The sequence below is a fragment of the Callorhinus ursinus genome, unplaced genomic scaffold (genome assembly GCF_003265705.2).
Source record: "Callorhinus ursinus isolate GAN/ISIS: 27379988/994484 unplaced genomic scaffold, GSC_fseal_2.0 scaffold69, whole genome shotgun sequence".
Taxonomy (NCBI): Eukaryota; Metazoa; Chordata; class Mammalia; order Carnivora; family Otariidae; genus Callorhinus; species Callorhinus ursinus.
In genome coordinates this window covers 3,128,195-3,149,956 of record NW_027397131.1, presented here as the reverse complement: position 1 = coordinate 3,149,956, position 21,762 = coordinate 3,128,195, and the positions used below count along the sequence as shown (strand labels likewise).

The 21,762-nt window shown below is 35.1% G+C and overlaps 1 protein-coding gene across 2 annotated transcripts in view; it reads right to left on the bottom strand.

Annotated features, from left to right (window-relative positions):
- Positions 1 to 448: 448 nt before the first annotated feature.
- TMEM26 (transmembrane protein 26) overlaps positions 449 to 21,762 on the bottom strand; it is a 49,297-nt gene continuing 27,983 nt past the window's right edge. For both annotated transcript variants that reach the window (XM_025850266.2, XM_073886200.1), the window contains 2 exons: positions 7,475 to 7,551; positions 449 to 4,531 (listed from right to left, as the gene is read on the bottom strand). In XM_025850266.2, the coding sequence (XP_025706051.1) occupies positions 4,107 to 4,531; positions 7,475 to 7,551 (502 nt within the window). In that variant the 3' untranslated portion in view covers positions 449 to 4,106. The remainder of the gene's footprint in view (positions 4,532 to 7,474; positions 7,552 to 21,762) is intronic.

Sequence of the window (21,762 nt, the reverse complement as noted above, 5' to 3'; positions counted from 1 at the left end):
ATGTATTTCTGACACCTCTGGCCATTCAGAAATTTTAAACCTTTACGTAGGAAAATCTGTCCATCTTTTCTGTCAGAGCTTCTGGGTTTCATGTCTTGCTTTGGAGGATCTTTCCCATTCCCCAAATGCTAAAGACACATCCCGTATTTTCTTCTAATATTTTATAGTTTTCACTTTTATATTTAGTTCTTTAATCCATCTGGAATTTATTTCTATATATTGCGTGAGATAAAAATCTAACTTTATTTTTTCCAGATGGTTCACAAAATTCCCCAACATCATTTATAAAATTGGTCAGTCTTTCCTCGCTAGTTTGAAATGCCACTTTAGTCACATTCTAAATAGATCTGTTTTTTAAAATCAAAGCTTAAAAACGAAATGAAACGAATGACAGTAGAGAACAAAGACAAGAAATGCAGACAAAAAACAGACATCAAGATAACGTTGTACACAAACTCTTTAATGTATATAATAAAATACAAAGGTCATTCTGAGCAAAATAGTATTGATATAAATAATTCAGAGAAAATATTCTCACAAAATATTCTAGAAAGGATTTAGAGGATGGACACGCATAAAATATAAGGCTGCAGCAGTTGATTATTTGAACATTGTTTAAAGTTCCTCCCATCATATGGAATGTTATTTGAAGCCTCAGGGCTATAAACATCCTCCAGCTGCCTAGTTTTACCCCCAAATCAGAAATTTGCAAGAATGGATCAGAATGGCCAAAAGTAAAAAGAAATTAGAACAAAACAAAACAAAAAACCCAACAATCCCCCAAAACAAAACAAAACAACATAGCAATCTCTTCTTATAATTCAAGATTGTTTGTTTTTTTATGTATGTCTTTAAGGCTCTGCAATAAATTTCAGCATTTCACTTTCCGAGGGCCAAAGTAGAGTGAAGGTGGACAGACGCTCGACCTTCTGCAATTCTTTTTCTCTGTCAACAAGAGACTGGATTAAGAATCATTGAAATTAAGTGCCAAAGGGAATAGGGGTCCGTGTTGCAATCTGAAACTTGGGAGGAAACCTAAACCATGTGCACCTACAATGCATGCCTTTCCGGGGCTTTGGAAGCTTTCTATTAAATCACGAATTCACAATTAATATTACAGTAGTGAACCCAGTGCTTCTTGGCTGTGTCTTTCTGGTCTTACAGGGCCTGAAGTGCTGCGACATATTAGTGGAAGCACGACAAGCCCAACTGGTAAATTTGTGTAAGATTCTTCATTTTGGAAGGTTAGCTAGAATGTTATTGGACAATACAAATTTTTATTTTCCTATGTTAGCAGTTCCAGCTTAAATAAAAATTCACAGACTAATGAAAGATAAAGACAGTTTACGGATCTTGTAATGGGAAGTCATGTCCTTTGGGACTCATGCAGTCAGGGTCAGAAGAAAACCCATGCCATGGTTATAAGGTATGTTTCCATGCAGCATCATTAAAACATGTACTCTGTGTTTCCTCACAAGTAGAATAATATGTTTTGAGGAAGGACATTTGATTGAGCTGCCATCAAGCATTTAGGTAACAACAATAATGACATCACCACAAACGTGTTGTGGGTCTGTGAGCGTAGAGAGGTATGGCCTGCGACATGTCGTACATATGATCTGAACAGTTATCTGATTACACATACCATGGAAGCAGGTCCCGGGACATCAATATACATATGGTAACTGCTGTTCTAACCACTTTATAGCAAACGCTGGGCTGTTTTCAAACACTGCAGTGTTTAGCAATCCAGAATAAAAACAGACAATTAACTGAATACAAGTTTAACTCTTTTCATCTGGGGTCCTAGAGACACAACCTGGATTTAGGTTTTGTTTTTAAATAAACTAAATGACTATAGATTTTTTTTTTCCTGCTATAAAAATAGTCCTAAAGAGTAGAGGTACCAGCAGTTAGGTTAATGAATGATGCCCTTTGCAGATTTTCCTGGAAAACCTTGTCGAGCATGTGTCTATTTCTGCCACCATTCATTGCTGAGATGGTCCTCCGTGCTCTTTGCCTTCCTGGAACACTAAGTAAAGCCAGACTCTGGACTTCCCATTTCCCAGGCCTTTGGAGGAGTGCTAATTACAAAATACTTTACTGAAACACTAGGAACTCATTCACGAAGCCAAGCCAAGTCTCAGATTTGAAAATGTTTAAAAATACCCTTGCAACAGCCGTACTACTTTATAGTTTATCTATTTTTAGATGTTCAATGTTTGTTTTGCTGGGGAAAAAAAATTAAAACATGAAAAGTATGCCATGAGCAAATCTGCAATAATAAGCAGCACATACATGTTGTGGAGGAAAACATTAAACATAAAATAGTCAACAGAAAAACAGATTCTGTTGAGGCATTTTTATAAATAGTAGCACTTATTATTTTTTGCTTCCAATTGCTAAGCATTTTAAATAACATGCCCTTAAAAGTTGTCAAGTTCTTTACTTTATATAAATATAATTTCCTGATCTTAGCATTCATAAAATTATTATGAAAATTATAAATGTATTCCACTCATCTCATGTGTAATTTTACAATCATCATATTGTTGAAATTAGGAACACAAGGAAGAAACGGAAGAAATAGAAACATGCTATCAGATGCTGAAAAAGCCAGGGAGTAGAAAATATTAATTTCTCTGTATAAAAATAGCATTTGCCTATGAAACTTTGAATCAAATATTTTGAACAGATATCCTGTCACACAGATTTATAGATAAAATTGTCCCCATTGGTTGTCAAATGGTCACACCCAATTTAAGGTCTTACTCGGTCTTACCTTTCAATGTCCTTTTGAATTCCTCAGCATAATAACAAGGAGGAATTATGCTTTGAACCCTGAAAAAACAGCTTCAGTACTGCTTGTCTCAACTCAAATGTAATCACTGCTATACAGTCAGGTAAATTTTCACACTGTATCTTTAACAGCAAAAATCATTTTAAAATGTTCTGAATGACCTCCATCTGGAAAGTACAGAGGTATGTAAGGGGAAATTATGGCTGTTTCAACACTGGGGAGGTGAAGTCTTAATGCAGGAAAGAAAAGTAAATTTCCTGATTTCCACAATGCCATGGAGTGTTCTGCGCCCCGTCACCAGTCAAGGGCTGTTGGCTGCGTGTCGGGCTGATGCAAGCCTCCATCCCCGACACCTTCCCGGAGACCAAAGGCCGACTCAGTCTCCCATAGTGGCAGTTTGGAGGAGTTCCTTCTACTGCTGGCCAGCTCCAGAAACTAGGGTAACACTTAAAGCGCTTGAAACACCTTTACTCCCTGCTTTGTTGCTTCCTTGCATCAGCCCACATAATTTGACTTGGCAATATAGAAAATGGTAAAGAAAAATTCTGACGAATACCGCAAATCATGTTTCAGAGTGGAAATTGTGACTTTGTTAGCATTACCAGTATTTCCTGCCTCACAACCAAAATGGCTTGCTGTGAATTTTGCAGTGCCCAAGCCAAAAGCAGTAAAATTTCTGTAAGAGCATACGCACCATGACAGAATACCACATCAGCCCAGAAAAATGATTTTCCTGGGAAGGTCTGTGCAGCGATGGAGAGAGCTCTCAATGCTATGGAAGCTGGGCAGAGATCTTCACTGCTTCCAGCTCACAGTGAGGTAATTTTAAAAGCACTTTTCCCTTCATTTGTTCTGCATTCACTGAATGTACATTTTTTGATGTCAGAGACATGGCAGAAAAGATCAGATGAGATAGTCTGACAATGGAGCCAAAGTTCAAAGCTTCTCTATTTTCAGGTAACAGCCGTGACAGTTTGTCTGCACTAAATCTTTTGAGGGCATGTCACTGTAACCCTGTCCATAGCTCTTCAAACAGTTCAAGACAAACAAATCACTTCGTCGTTGAACAACTATAACATCTGATACAATCGCGCAGAAGTTGTAGCGATAGCCACTAATCAAAGTTCTTTCCATTCAGTTGAAAAAAAGAAAATTCCTCAGCTTTGGTTTAAGATCACTTTTTATGTTGTTCTTTGGAAAATTATTATATGCCAAAGTTAAAAAAAGAGGGAGAGAGAGGAGATTCTGTCTGTAAGAAGGACCAGAAAGTCAAACGTTCTAGCTGCCGGCCGCAGTCAGTAAGGAGCTACGGGGTGGATTGAGAGTCCTCGGGGGTGACTGGCAAGGCCTGCAAGGGTACCCCCAAGTCCCCCTTAGAGCCGCTCCCCGGATCTCCTGTTGAGAGCCCACTGGCGATGCGTTCACACGGGCAGAGGTGCTTTGCTTTCAGGCTTCCCGGCTGACGTAGCAAGGAAGTACGTACATCCATCGCCAACACTACCAGGCGGTAGAGTTGTAACACCACCACAAGGAAATTCTTGGCAGCAAAGAACACCAGCATCTGGTTTATCACTTTGAAGTAAGTCATCAATATGAGACGCACGACGAGGAAGGGGCCGTCTTGTATGAAGATGCTGATTCCAATGTTCCACAGATCTGCGCTGTATTGGCAAAAGAAGAAGCTGGGGAACCCCCTCATTGCCACCGACAAGGGGCAGACGACATGCTGTACTGAGAACACAAGACAGACCAATTAGCGCCCCTCTGAAATGTGTAAGACAGTATGAAATGTGGACAACTCATCAACCATGGGTGTTGTGCTACTTAACAGTTGGGAGTGATTCTATAATTTAATTCTGGGGAGGGGGGAAATGAGACCACCCTTAACATTGAACACCACCCTTAGCCACCCCTTAACCACTTAACATCCCTGGTCATTTTATGTTTAAAATCAATATTCTGTTGTAATTTCAATAAAACACACCAAAGAAAGCCAGTCCTCGGGTTTCCCTCCATGTCACAAATTTTAGATCACCTTCTAGTCCCCATCCTGAGGAAAGCACAAGCAACTGGGCTAGAGAGAACGAAGAACCAGAGAAACCACCTTGGCTGTCCCTGGGTTCTGCGGTGTAGAGAGAGAGCACAGCAGGGCATTTTAGGCCTCAAGCCAGGTAGCCTGGCTGCCTCGTTTTTTTGTTTTGTTTTGTTTTTTGTTTTGCTTGTTTGTTTTTTTAGCAAGATGCTGGCCAAGTTACTTAACCTTCCTGGGCCCCGGTTTCTTTCTTTGAAAACCAAGGTAACAATGATGTCTGTGAGGAGAGGGGCCCCTATTCACTGGCTCTTTTTGTTTCCATTAGAGTAACACCCCTGGCTCCTCTCTGATTTCTCCCTTCTCTCTTTCCCTTGGGATAGTGAATGACTTAGCTGACTGCTGAGTTGGGAAGATGGAACAGAGTATAGATACGTGGCCCAGATCCTTCTGAATCCTCCTTTTGGGATCTACCTGTTTCCTGGTTGACTCACTCAGCCATATGTGTAAATTATGTTGTGGAAATGCAAGTGTTTATAATTCAAATTCAAACTTAATTCATGTTAAACATCTTTTTCTAATGGTGGGGGGATAAAAGCCCAAAATAAATGCCATTGTTATTTTATTTTGCCTAATGCCTTATGGTTTTGTTTCACAGTTTACAAGAAACACTGGATATAATTACTGATTTTCCAGTTGAACAAAAGGAGGCCCAATCAACAGATAAACCTTTTTGTTTTAATTTCTAAAATGCTAATTTAATTCAAGGTCAAGGGCATAAAATAATCCTTTATAATAATGAAGCTTTCCATTTGGAATTTTCAAACAAAGAATGCCTTCGTCTACTGGAGCCTGCAAATATTATGAAGTTGCTTTGATATGGGTGAACATAATGTACTATTTTTTTTGAAAATACAATAGTGATTTAGTCAGAAGTAACATTTGGTCTTTGTTTTTCAAACAGCTGCATAACATTAGCACCCCTGAAAGTTTACAAAATTTCTTTCCCAAATAAAAATTTTCTTAGCAAGGCTATAAACCACAAGATATAAGAGGGTGAGGATCAGCAGAGTGAATTACAAAAGAAAAACCAACATAAGTGGCCTCTCTTTTTTTAAAAAGAAAAGATTTATTTATTTATTTTGTGGGGGGGGAGGAAATGGTGAGACAGAATCTCAAGGAGACTCCACGCTGAAGGCAGAACCCTACACAGGGCTTGATCCCACAACCCTGAGATCATGACCTGAGCCGAAACCAAGAGTCAGATGCTTAGCTGACTGAGACACCCAGGTGCCTCAAGAGTGGCCTCTCTTAAGAAGTTAGGGTCAGGAAATAGTTCCAAGGGGACCTCCTAAGACTGTTCTTCAACATTTAAAGTGATGGTACCTAATACTCTGTCAGGAAACACCACCTGATCAAGAGGTATAGATTGGGCACATTTCGACAAAATTGTGTGTGTGTGTGTGTGTGTGTGTGTGTGTGTGTGTGTGATTGGCATACATTTGTTTGTAATTATTAACTAGTAATTAAATTTTGGGTATTTCTAAAAAACCACAGCCACTCTTTCCATCAATTCTGGTGACAATTTTGTTTCAGAGAGTGTTTGCTAAATTCTAAAATTACCTCTGAAAGCTCTGGGTCTATTAAAGTAAGCCAAAAGAAGATGCAGAAAAGATTAAATCCTGAGTCCATTGAGGAGGGTGCCATAAAAAAAAGAAGTCAGGCTTAAGGAAAATGTAATTATTAAATCCTAGAATTTCTTTGGAGTAAAGTGGCATACTGGAGAATTCTCAAGTCAGAATTCAGGTATCTTTCCTAGAAGTTAAGGAATGACTCCAGATCAATGTTGTTCAATTGAACTTCCTGTGATGGTAAAAACATTCTGCCTACTACAGTAGCCATATGTGGCAGTTGAGCACTTGAATTGTGGCTAGTGTGACTGAGGAACTGAACTTTTATTTCATTTAATTTCAATTAATTTAAATTTAAACGGCCACATGTGGCTAGTGAATACTGTATTGGACAATGCAGCTCTAGATCATCACTAGTATGATATGCTTGGAAAACAGTTTCTTCTTACAAAGTCTTAGAAGTGTATCTATTTATTAATAGGACCAATGGAATATCAAGGGCCACTACTGAGGAAAATTTTAATTTTCCATGTGGCCCTAAAACTGCTCTTACTCCCTGTGATGATCTAATACATGGGTCTGACAAAAGAATGAAATTGAACCCCCCAAAATATCAAGAGCTAACATTTGTATCCCAGCAACTGTGCTAAGCACTTTACAAACTCTATCTTATTTCGTCATCACAAGAACCCATTTCACCGGCGAAAATTGAAGCACAAAGGTCTTAACTAATTAGTGGGAGATTTTACAATGCATATGTGATGGAGCCACGTTTTGAAGTGAATGTAAAGCTGTGCTCCAGTACATTCAACTATCTCAGGCTCACCATGTACCAGAATGGAGCCACTAGCAGCTTTTCTGTTTCAGTCGACTTTTCTTCTAAATTGAACTGGAACTAACACTGGGATATCAAAATGATAAAAATGATAATCTTCTCAAATGCCTCCTTAACTTCATTATAGTTTATAATCAAGAGTTATAATTTTCTGTTTGAGCAAATACTGAGACATTTACCTGCCAGGTCAAGTGGAAATTGCAGCATGCTCCAGGTCCATATAACAAGGATGGCATAGACTAGGGCAGGACTATTCCTAGAATGCAGACAAAATTTTAAATTAGTAATAAAAATATGATCATTTTTAAAGAAATATTTTCTCTTTTTTCTCATATTTGAGTATACCCTAATAAACTTTTCAAGAGTTGTCAAAATATCTTGGTGATATACGAAATCCATGAAAAAAATCCATTCACGATTATAATGGAATAATGTAGAAGTAAAAAAAAACTCCGAGACTTAAAATCCAACTTTCACATGGGCCAACATCTGTGTAAATTATGGCCAAGCCTCTTTGTCCCATATTGTTGTTCTTAGTTTTACAAAATCATGGAAACATTATTGGAGATAGATGCTAGGGAAAATGTTAGACTTTGACGAAGAAATTCAGAGGGCTGATTTCAAGAATTTTCAAGGAGAAAAAATAAAATTTTTTTTCTAAGATCATGAGACTCTAAATTAAAAATATATCTCAAAAGGACTACATGATGCCCCCAAATTAAAAGTTCAGCATGTAAAAGAAAACTACCTTAAGTCAGGAGAAAAAGGTGGGAAGATAAATCCAATAATAAAAAAATTTACACCACTTACTAGGATGTAAGTCAAGGAATATGACAGTTTCATTCACTATTGTATTCCCAGTGCCTAGAACAGCAAATAGTAGACCCTCAACAATTATTTGTGGAAGGAATTATTGAATGTACAAAAGAAGGGCCATACTTGGCAAATATACAAATATACAAATGTCATCGACCTAGGAGAATGGTCTTGAAGACTGAAGTCAGAAAGAATAGATGTTATACAAATACAAAGGATATAAAAGAAATATCAAAGTTATTTTTTTAGCAAAAATACAAAGGAAGTTAGCAATTTGAGATCAGTGGTATAATAGCAGATTTTATTGCCAACTTCTCTGTCAAGAGGGATTTTCAGATTGGAAAGGGATAGAAAGGCATCAGGGAGGAGAAGTTGAAACCAAAATAAATGAGGTGGTTGTAAGGGATATCTTTAAATGCTTCAAGTATTGAGGTCCTGAAAAATTAGATCTCAAAAACTATGAGAGAAATAATAAATGATATTTCTAAGCCATCATTATCTTGGCAATTAGTGGCAGAGACAAGGGTGATGACAAAATAAATAAACAAAGTCTTAATTTTCAAAATGAAGCAGAAGTGTATCTTAAAGTACAAAAGGCACATTTACTATTAATCCCTAGTTAGGTTATATAAGTGATTATTTAGAAGATTTCCGAAAGCTCTTATAGAAGACAGTAATTACTAGGAATTAGCACAGGTTACTTGGGACAATTACACTCAGCATACTAAGATTTTTTTTTCTCTCTCTCTCCTCAATAGAGTTAGGATTACCAAGCAAGTAATGATATATAAATTAATATTAGACATTTGGGTTTAAATAAGGCTGGATGATTGGCCGGCGAATAGTGGTTCTCTTTTCCTCCCTGGCTGCTTGAAGCTTGGCCGCCATCATGAACGACACAGTAACTATATGGACTAGTTCATGACTAACCAACTACTTCAGCGGAAACAGGTGGTCATTGATGTTCTTCACCCCAGAAAGGCAACAGTACCTAAGACAAAAATTCGGGAAAAACTAGCCAAAATGTAAAAGACCACACCAGATGTCATATCTGTGTTTGGATTCAGAACCCATTTTGGTGGTGGCAAGACAATCAGTTTTGGCATGATTTATGATTCCTTGGATTATGCAAAGAAAAATGAACCCAAACACAGACTTGCAAGACATGGCCTGTATGAGAAGAAAAAGACATCAAGAAAACAGTGAAAGGAACACAAGAACAGAATGAAGAAAGTCAGGGGGACTGCAAATGCCAGTGTTGGTGCTGGCAAAAAGTGAGCTGGAGATTGGACAACAGAAGGAGTAAAGATGCTGCAGTGGCTTTATCTGTGGTGGTTGTGCAGACTTTTCATGAGAGGATCAATAAACTAAGAATGTTAATGTGAAAAAAAAAATAAAGCTGGTGAAAAAGCCTCCTGCAGTGTTCTTATTAACAAGATTAAGAAATGTTCTGGGTGTAAGCACAGTTAGGTGGATTCCTAACTGTGTAAATGACTCCCCAAAGGGAGCTCTCTAAGGGTTGCTGCAGGCTCTGCCCTTGATTCTATTCCACTTCACATTTCACCAATGACTTGGTTGCCACATCGATGGAAGGCTTCTCATATGCACATATGACATGGAGGTTGGATGGGAAAACATTACCCCCGAAGACACAATCAGGATCTCAAAAGATCTTGACAAGATGTAACTGGATAACCTAGAATAGGACAAAGAGGTATCATTTCATAGCAGCTGCCGTAAAAAAGGCTCAAGGATTTTCCCTTACTATTATCTAATTTTAAGTCCACAGTATGACATGGATTTATGATTTTCTAAAATCAAATGCAATCATAGGTCATTTCATAAGAAGTATAAAGTCTAGAATTTTAAGTAGAGATACCTAGGAAATGCAGTCTATAACTTTTTTCCATCTTTGCAGTATCTTACATAATAGATCTTCAGTAAATGCCTGAATTTTTAAATAATTTTACCTACAGTTTCTGAATTCATACTGTTTCAAGAAGTTTTCTAATGGTTTAATTATGATCACACTTAATCCTCATACCAATTTTACAAAATAGTTATACTTATCCCTATTTGACCAGTGAGGAAACTGAGGCATAGAGTTGTAGAAACTCTAGTTGTCCAAAGTAATGTGGTTGTAAATGTTGGAAGCAAAAGTCAGAACTAGATAGCTTGTTTCAGCATCCACCCTTTTAACCACAGTACTATACTATTTCCATAAAGGAAGCGGAAAGTTTTAGCCCTGCTGTATTCTGTAATATTCAGAATATATCAGAAATATTATGTACTGTGCTTAATGTTTTAGGAGGAAAATTTATAAAGTTTTTGGTCCAAAGGAGAGAGGCTAGGATAGAGATATCAGAGCCATGTTATATGTGGGATAGCTCAAGAAGTTTTATATATTTAAAAGGCTATCATGTGGAAAAGAAATTAAACTTCTTTCTTGTGACTTCAGAAGTCCAATTCAGAGTGAAAGAATTTTAATGGTACCTATAAGAACACAAATTTTATCACAATAGAGATAAGTACTCTCTAATAATATCAACTCAAAATGGAGTGAGTTGCCCTGGGGTTAGTATAGTCTCTATTAGTGAAAATTTTCAAAGAAAGTCTGGACAAAAACTTGTTGAGAAAATTCTAGAGAGGATTTTGCAACAGATGTAAAATAGATTATTAAATAGATGGCTAAGGGCGCCTGGGTGGCTCAGTTGGTTGGGCGACTGCTTTTGGCTCGGGTCATGATCCTGGAGTCTCAGGATCGAGTCCCGCATCGGGCTCCCTGCTCAGCAGGGAGTTTGCTTCTCCCTCTGACCCTTCCCCCTCTCATGTGCTCTCTCTCTCTCAAATAAATAAATAAATAAAATTTAAAAAAAATTTAAAAAATTAAAAAATTAATAAATAGATGGCTAATTTGAAGTTTCTTCTAATCCCAAACCTCAATAATTCTACCAAAAACTCATGTGCAATTCGTCTGCAAGGCAGCAGAAATCAGTGGTAAAGCATAAGGTCTGGTGGTAGGTTGCCGGAGTTCAAATACCAGCTCCAACCTTCACCAGAGAGCTAGGATGTGGGCCTCCAATCCCAGATTGATATTTACTGACTACATGAACATGAACAAGTAATTTCACATCTATATGCTTTAGTTTACCCCTATTCAATATGCGGATAACAATAATAATTTAATAGCTACTAGATTTTATATGATAATTATATTAAGTACATTATAAAAATATATTAAGCATATAAAGTTCTTAGAACAGCACTCAAAACAGACTAATTATGCAAATTAGGTGTTGTTTTTTATTACCATGTAACTTTGAGATTTTCTCAACTTCTCTTGCCTGCCACAGTTCAGCTTATAAAATGGTGATAATGATAGTATCTACTTCATAGTGTATTGTAAAGTCTAAATAACTTAGCACAACTAAAACCCTTATAACAGTACTTGGAGCACAACAAGAGATGAATAACCATTACCTGGTAGTAGTAGTGGCAGCCGCAGCAACAGTAATGGTAGCAGTGGTATTTTTACTATGTGAACATATTTCTTAAATACTTTGTGTTTTAATTCTATCATTATACAAAATAAGAATAAATAATAACAATCCCTAGCCCTAAGTAAGCCAGATTCTAACACTACAATAATGAACATATATCTTTTGCACATGCAAATATCTGAGCATGCACAAAACATAGGAAAATGTGAGTGTTGAGAAACATATGAGTAAATTTATCAAAAATAACTTTGAAAAAAAACGGCCAGAAAATTTTTGAAGCAGACAAATTTGTACTAAGTCAGATAGTAAAAGTTACTTGGGAAGGTTAAAAGGAAAGTAAATGAATCACCGAGCTTAAACGGCAATTACTCAAAATGTGAAGGAAATTTGGAGTGAATTTATCCAACATTATCTCCATTGTGAAACTGTCTCCCCTAATTGTCTCACCCCATTTTCTCATGTGTAATGTCTTCATAAATGTCAACTGAGAAGCATGTAAGCAGACAATGGACTCTATTCATAAAGAGACAAAAGATCTTGACAAATATAATTATATATGTGAGTATCATTTCTCTACTTGGAAAATTAGGAGGATAAAAGACTGAATTTGGTAGATCAGTGCACCAAATTTATTGGGTGTAAAGTAAAAATAAAGTCATACATTGCTAATTTGCTTAACTATTTCTTTTTGGACATGTAAATGTTCCTGTAGATAAGAGATAATCAGTGGATAGAATTCACCTCATTTTTGTTTATTTTTTAAAAGATTTATTTATTTATTTTAGGGAGAGAGTGTGTGTGAGTATGGGGAGAGGGGCAGAGGGAGAGGGAGAGAGAAACTCAAGCAGACTCCACACTGAGTTGCAGAGCCCTGAAATAGGACTCAATCTCACAACCCTGAAATCATGACCTGAGCTGAAACCAAGAGTTGGAAGTTTAACTGATTGCACCACTCAGACTCCCCTAATACACCTAGTTTTTAGAAAACCATCCAACAAACCTCTTCAGAGAAGGAAAAAAGATAGAGGAGAGAGAGAGAAAGAAAATAAGAAAATGAAGTATTAACCTACCCTAGAAGAAAAGCAAAAAGAGTTAAATGAAAAGCAAACAGTGTAAACATAGGAAAATTCTCCTTTGTGTGGTCAAATACAGTGAGATAACAGTAATGTTATGAGAACAGATTTTTTTCTCTTTAATAAATGATCTGTGTTCAAAAAAAGACTGCACATTAAAGATTATCCCTAAATGTGTGACTAACCAGTTGGCTCTTCCTGGCAATGATACTGAAATTCAGAATTGTTAAAAATGTTGGAGGATGGCTGTAGCAGAATGAAAAGTTCAGCAAAACCTCTCTGTAACAAACATACTTGACAAATTGTCAAAAATAACTGCTTCAGATCTCTGAAAATCAATCAAAGGCAAATAACAAACCAAGTAACATTTATTTATGAGAAACTGGTAGAACTTCAATTAAGAGGAGTGGGAGTTTGAGGCATTCTTGTCCATGGGATATTTTCACACCCCTCCAGCTTGGCTATGTTAAAGAAAAATTGCATCAGAGTTAAACAGGCAAGGAAGACTTTATTAAAGACTATTGCAAAAGGAGAGAAATATTGAGTTCACCCCTACTGAAACAAAAGGCAAGAGAGTTTTGAAGCCCTGGAGTGAGCTAGTGCAAAAGTACTAGAGGACATTAGAGGGGGAGATTGGTCAACATGATTAGACCATTTTTTTTGTGTGTTTGCTAATTGGCACCAACATAAATTAGGCTTCTAACATCACAAAGAGACCAAGAGATAGCGGTGTTATCTTTCTTGATGATCATATTTCAAAGGGATGACTCTTACATCCATTAGAAAGATTTCTGAGTAGTAAAACAAGAAAGAGCCTGGGAGAAGACTTAATCTCAAAGGGGCAGAGAAAGAACTTATAACTGCAAGTTTTCTAAAGTAAATGCTGTAAGGAAAAGGAATTCAAAGGTCTATACTCAGCAAGAGACCTTTTTAAAAATTTTTTTAATTTATTACCATTATCCTCATTTTACTTAAAATTTTTTAAAGATTTTATTTTTAATTTTTTTCATAAAACTATTCTTTATTATTATTATTATTATGTTCAGTTAGCCAAGATATAGTACATCATTAGTTTTTGATGTAGTGTTCAACAATTCATTAGTTGCAACAGACCTTTTGAAAGTTTAGTCAGACTGAGAGGAATGTTAGGGCTGTCTTGGTCAGTCAGAGTAGTAGTTTTACTGGGGAGGGTTTGACAGTGAAAACCAGAGGCCCCTCATGGTCACAGTGTGCTAACTTGGCTTGGAGTAGATTCTGAAATCTTATGCTTAGAGGTGTGGTCAGTAAGAGTAATCAACTTGGTTGGAAATGAATGGGAGAGCCCACGGCCTTGCTACTTTATGGTTGCAATCCCAGTTGGGGTGAATGGTGGACTAACTTGAATTTTAATGGAGAGATTTTGAAAATAAGAGAGCCTTAGATGGGCTAGATAAGAGCTTCATGTACACCAGACATGTGCCAGGAAGATCCAAGAAAACCCAGTGGAAACTGAAAACTGAGTATATATGAAAACTTTCTGAATTTAAATGTGCTATCCAATCCACACACAGATCCATTGGCAGAGGGTGTAGGTCATAAGGGCTTGAAGTGTTTGATCACAAATCCTGTCCAAATCATTGGCTAATCACAAGCTATGTAGTTATAGGTATAATCCTAATAGGTCATGCTAAAAACAAAGAAGCAAAAGAAGGAATAAAAAAAAAAAAAAGCAGAGCCATCAGTGGCTACAATCTAAGGGAAGAGAGATTCCTTAGATTAAGTTCAGGCAATTTATTGAGACAACAAAAACAACATCAAGAAGCCTAAAGTTACAGGGGAAGCTTGAGGATAATATATTGCTACAAAATATAATCTAAAATGTCCTGTTTCCACCAAAAATATATAACATGCAAAAAAAACAGTAATGACTGACCTATACTCAGGAAAAAGAAAAAGTCAATAGAAACTGACTCCGGGGTCCAGATGTTGGGCTTAACAGACAAAGTCATCAAAGCAACTATTATAACTATGTTCAAAAATTAAAATAAAACTATGTTCCACAAATTAAAGAAAAATATGATTACAATGACTCAACAAATAGATAATCTAAATAAAGAAATATAAGCTGTAAAAATAATTAAATAGAAATTCTATAGTTAAAAATATGGGACCCAAAATGAAAAATTCAGTAGGTGTACTCTACGATTTGAGTCTACATATACATTTGAGATGGTAGAAGAAAGAATCAGTGATGTAGAAGATAAATCAGGAAAATTATCCAATTTGATGAAAAGAGAGTAAAACAGATGGAAGAAAAAACAGTCTCAGAAAACTATGGAACACACTTAAGCATACTTATTTATAATATGAGTCTCAGAAGAAGGAAGCGAGAATGGACCAGAAAATATGTTTGAATGGATGATGGCTGAAAATTCCTAAATTTGAGGAAAAACATAATTTAAAGATCCAAGATCAATAATCAACAAAGTTGTAGTAAGGTTAAAGGCAAGGAGAACTACACCTACTACATCACAGTCAAATGACTGAAAGTCAAAAAGAAAGAGAAAATCTTGAAAACAGCAAAAGAAAATGTCTCAGCTTGTACTGGGTAACAACAACAACAACAAAAATGGTTAACATCTCATCAGAAATAATGAAGGCCAGAATACAGTAGAATTATATATGTAAAATGCTGAAGTAAAAATTAACAACCATGAATTCTCTATCCAACAAAACTATTTTTTTGAAACATGAATGCAAAATAAACACATTTCTGGACAAAGACTGGGAGAATTAGTTGGTAGCAGATTTGCCTTAGAAGAAATGATAAAGGAAGTCTTTGTTCCTTTGTAAAGGAAGGCTGAAAGGAAATGATACCAGACAGTAACTCAAATTCACAAGAAGGAATAGAGAATCTTCAACTTGTGGGGAAATATAAGAGAACACATAAATATACAGTCATATGTTTTCTTTTCTTAATTTCTTAAAAATATTAAAGTCTATAAAAATAATTATAAAACTATTGTTTGGTTTATAACATAAAGATGTAATGTAATGACAATAGCAAAAAAGAGGAAGAAGAAATGAAGCTATTAACTTATAGTAGCATATGAAGACTTAAAATACATATTGTAATCCCTATAGTAACTACCAATAAAATAATAAATAAATAAAATCCCTATAGTAACTACCAATAAAAAATCAATTAAAATTGTTTGTTAAAAATATTTTTAAAGTAGTAAATGAGTAACACAGGAATGAAAAAACTTAAGACTCAGAAAAAAAAACAAATAACAAAATGGCAGATAGAAATCCAACCAAATCAATAGTTAGATTGCATATGAATGGAATAAATGCACTGTAATATATTGAGTGATGTCTTCCCAAAATTCATGTCTACTTAGACTTCAGAATGTAATCTTATTTGGAAATAGTCTTTGCAGATGTAAACAAGTTAAGATGAAGTCATATTAGATTAATTTGAGTCCTAATCCAAAGACTCGTGTCCCTCTAAGAAGGGGAAAATGTGCAAACACTGAGAGAAGCACTGAGGGGAATTCCATGTGAAGACAAAGGCAGAGATTGTAGCGATGTGTCTACAAGCCAAGAAACACTAAGAATTGCCAGCAACCACCAGAATCCAGGAAAGAGGCACCAAACAGATTCTCCCTCAGTGCCTCCAGTAGAAACCAACCCTGCTGACACTGATTTGGACTTTCAGCCTTGAGGACTGTAAGAAAATAAATTTCTGTTGTTTTTAAGACTTTCAGTTTGTGGTATTTCATTATGGCAGCCCTGGGAAACTAATATACACTCCAATTAAAAGACAAAGTTTGACTGGGGAAAAAGATGAAAATCCAACTATATATAGTCTATAAGGGACACAGTTTAGATGCAAAGATACAAAGAGTTTGAAAGTACAAGGATGGAAAAAGAAATATCCCATGGCAACAGTATCATAAGAGAATAGAGTACCTAAGTTCATTATGACACAAAATAGACTTTGAGACAAGATATATTACTAAAGAGAAAAAGAGTGACATTTCATGATGAAAAATAGTTACTACCTCAGGAAGTTGTTTTAAAAAATTAAAGTATACACACCTAAAAACAGAGCCTCAAAATACTTGAAGCAAAAACTGACAGTATTGGAAAAGGAAACAGATAATTCAACAATTAGAGTTGAAGATTTCAATGCCCCACTCTCAATAACTGATAGAACAACTAGACAAAAAATCAGTAAGGATACAGAAGAGTCAAATAACCTAATAACCAATGTGACACAGGTGACATTTACAGAACACTCAACCAAACAACAGATAAATACACATTATTTTCAAGCATATGTAGAACATTCTCCAGGATAGGCCATATGCTATGCCATAAGATAAGTCCCAATAAATTGAAAAGGATTAAAATAATTTAAAGACTGCAACAGAATTAAAATAGAAAACAACAGAAAGAAATTTGGGCCATCTCCATATGGAAATTAAATAGCTTACTTCTAAATAAGCCATAGGCCAAAGGATAAATTACAGGAGATACTGGAAAATATTTTGAACGGTATTAAACAATAAAAGATAACATATCAAAGCTTATGGGATACAGATAAAGCAAGTTAGAGGGAAATCTGTAGCTTTGAACACCATGTTAGAAAAGCAGAAAGATCTCAAATCAATATTCTAAGATTCCATCTTAAGACACTAAGGGAAAAAAGAGAAAATTAGATCCAAAGCAAGTAGAAGGAAGGAAAAATTAAACATCAGAGCACAAATCAATGAAATGGAGAACAGAATAACAATAGAGAAAAATCAATGAAGTCAAAAGTTGGTTATTTTAGAAGATCAACAAAATTGATAAATCTAAAAAAAAAGAGAAGACACAAATGACCAACTCAGAATATAAAAGGGGGCATAATAAGCGACCCTATAGAAACAGACACAAGTTTAAAGGAATAATATAAAAAATTAATATTAAAAATTTTATATAAAAAACTAGATAATTTATTTGAAATGGAAAAATTCCTAGGAATAAAAAAAGAAAAATGTAATCAGAGTTAACTCAGGAAGAAATAGAATAACTGAATAGGCTTATAATGAAATAATTATGTTGAATTAGTAATAAAATAACTTCCCCAAAGAAAACCCTGGGCCCAGATAGCTTCATAGGTAAATACCAATCCTTTGCAAAATCTTTTGGAAAATAGAGAAAGAAGGGATGCTTCCTGAGGTATTCATTGAGTCCGGTATTATCCTAATACTAAAGCCAGAAAAAGATATCATTAGAAAATATCACTATAGATCAATATGCTCATGAGCATAGATATATAAATTAACAAAATGTTAGCAAACCCACATCAGCAATACATTGAAACCATTATACAACATAACCAAGTGAGATTTATCCCAAGTCAAGGTTGGTTTGGCATCTGAAAGTTAGTTAATGTAATATACCATATTTATAGAATGAAAGACAGCCACAACATAATAATCTTGATAAAAATAGAAAAAGAATTTAACAAAATCCAATGTCCGAAAAAGAGAAAGAGGAAAGAAAGAGAGAAAGAGAGAGAGAAAGAGAGAAAGAGAGGAAGAGAGAAAGAAAGAAAGAAAGAAAGAAAGAAAGAAAGAAAGAAAGAAAGAAAGAAAGAAAGAAAGAAAAGAGAGAGAAGAGAGAGAGAGAAAGAAAGAGACCCTCAATAACCTAGAAATAAATAGGAATTTCCTCCAACTGATCTGTGTATCTGTGCAAAGTGTATCTGTGCAAAACCTATACCTAACATCATCCTTAATAGTGAAAGACAGAATGCGTACCCTTTGAGATTGAAATGCCCACTCTTATACTTCTATTTAAAATTGTACTAGAATCCTAGCCAATGTAATAAGGTAAGAAAAAGAAATTAAAAGTCATACACATTAGAAAGAATGAAAGCTACCTTTACTTACAAATGGCATTATCCTATAAGTAGAAAATCCTAAGGAATCTACAAAACTAATAAAGAAGTTTAGCATTATTGCTGGGTACAAGATCATCATACAAAAATCAATTGCATTTCTGTGTAGTAGCAATAAAAAACATGAAAATGATATTAAGAAATTAAGAAAATAATTATATCAAAAAGAAAAATACTTAAGAATAAGTTTAGGAAAATCAGCACAAGACCCACATATTGAAAATTACAAAACATTGCTGACAGAAATTAAGGAACACCTGAATAAATGGTGAGATAATTCATGTTCACACATTAAAAGACTTAAGATGCCATTTCTTCACAAATTGCTGCTTAAATTTAATACAATCCTTATCAAGACTCCAGCAGGATTATTTGTAGAATTTGACAAGCTGATCATAAAACTTAAATGGAATTACAGAGGACTTAGAATAGCTGCCCCCTGCCCCAAAATTAAAAGAACAATGTTAGAAGACTTACAATATTTAGTTTCAAACTTACCATAAAATTCCAGTTACAACAGTAGTGTGGTACTGGCATAAGGATAAATATATAGAGCAATGGAATACAATAGAAAGTTTAGAAAAACCCTTACATATGTGGCTAATTGATTTTTGACAAAGATATCAAGGCAATTTAATAGGGAAAGGATAGTCTTTTCAACAAATATTGCAGAGACAACTGGTCTCAGCTAGGACAAAAAGTGTTCTGGGATAATGCCAAAAACAAAACAAAATAAGATAAAACACAAATTTAGATCCTTACATCACGCTACACAAAAGTCAAGTCAGAACATTATAGAGGGAAATATTTCCAGTTTTGGGTGAGGAAAATATTTCTTAGATATGACTTCTAAAGCACTAGTTAAAATTTTAAAAAGTGATACATGGGACTTTATCAAAAATTTTTAAGAACTATTCTTTTTTTAAAACAGAGAGATGTAAACCATACCATAGGAAACAAACTGAAGGTTGCTGGAGAGGAGGTGGGTTGAGGGTATGGGGTAATTGGGTCATGGGTATTAAGGGGAGCACCTGATGTAGTGAGCACTGGGTGTTGTATGCAACTGATGAATCACTAAATTCTACCTCTGAAACTAGTAATATAGTATATGTTAATTAAATTGAATTCAAATTAAAAAATTTTAAAAAGACTTTTTAAATGACAAAAATGAAAAGCAAGCTGTATACTGGGAAAAAAAAAAAACACATTCACATTTATGTATCTAATGAAGGACTTGTGTCCAGAATATAAAGAACTCTTACAATCTCTTACAATTCAACAACAAAAAAATCAATCCAACCAAAAAAGTGGGCAAAAATTTGAACAGACACTTCACTGAAGGAAGATATGGGATTAGCTAATTAGCACATGGAAAGATGCTCATTTAGTCATTAGGAAAACAGAAATTAAAACTACAATATGATACCACAAGAACCCAATAGAATGGTCATAATCAAAATATTGAAAAAAAATAGTGAGGATGTGAAAGAATGGAATATAAAAAGGTACAGCCACTTTGGCAAACAGTTTGGGAGTTTCTTAAAAAGCTAAACATGTACTAACATAAACCCAGTCATTCTAATCCTAGGTATAGACCCAAGAAAAATGAAAATTGATCTTTCCAAAGGATTTTAGTGTATGTTCATAAGCAAGATCATTCTTTAATAGCAAGAAGATAGCAATACACATGTATATCGACTACTGAATGAATAAATAAAATGTGGTATATGCATGGAATACTATTCAGCAATTAAAAAGGAGCTAACTACCAATACATACAACAGTGTGACTGAATCCTAAAACATGCTAAGTGAAAAAGCTGCACACAAAATGCTATATATTTTATGATCCCATTTACATGAAATTTCTGGAAAAGGAGACTCTGTACAGAAAGAAAGCATATCAGGGGTTGCTTAGGGTTGGTCACGGGAGGAGTGAGAATTGACTCCAAACAGCCACAAAGAATCTAGATTCTCATGATGGTTGCACACCAATAAATTTGCTAAATATCATTGAACCAAAAAATTAGAATAGTTGAATTTTATGGTGTGTAAAGTCAAGCTCTTAAGAAAAATTTGCAGCATCTCACAAGTCCATGTAAATTCGTAAGAATTAGTCAAATGAACTTAAAGTGGACATATGGAAAGAAATTGACTTAAGTTTAAAAAAATTGGATTTAAGGTATTTAACAAGGATGCAGGAAAGAGAGGTAGACATCGTTGCAGTGTATGCATTATTGAAGGTTTTCTCCTAAATCTGTCAGCCTAAATTATGGAATAAAATAAAATAGAAAATAAAATGTTGTAAAAATAGGTAATGCCAAGTGGGTTCTAATGAAGTAACCTCCTTTGCTATTACAAGTGAACATCTTTTATGAGTACATTAAATTTATTTTTCATGATTGTCTTTTTTGAGTCCAAAGAGGAAAGATTTGCCACAGTGTGAGAATTTGTCTCTCCTTTGAAGAGACAGACATTTGCTGTGTCAATTCTTGCAGTATGGATGAGACCAGTGACAAAATTACAGGTCAGGAGGTGGGTTTTAAGAGGGAGAAAAAAATTCTAGGTTCTTTATGGGCCTTGACTTTGGAGTGTGAGTAGTGATGGAGACCTGAGGGAGTAGAGACTACACACTGACACAATGCAGTTATACTAAAAATAAAATGACTTCAGTCTGAGACCATGAAGCCTGAAAAGAAATTTTAAAACAATAACTATGGCATTCTTTATTTGACCACTTCTGAGGATATAATGCAAGTTTAAAATGAGAAAAAAAAAGATTTTAGAAACATTTGATTAATTTGTAGGTGGCAGAAGAAATTGCTGAATTGAAATCATCTGGGTTGGGAGAGGTCGGTGTGTCCAGAATTTCTCTCACCACTTACCATTTGCTCCCCAATCCCCACCCAGCACACTGCCTGGTACATACCAGATAATCAGTCTACAGTTGATGAATGAATGAATACCTCATGATTTTCAAAGATGTTTTTTCTGGGAAATTAAGATTTTAATGATTAACATTGAATATTTAACATCTATTGGCAAATACTGATCTATAAAATGCACATTGGTGTCATTTGTGGATGGACCTAATAAACAGACCATTTAAGTAGCCGGATTGGCATTTCTCACATTTTAATTACCGGC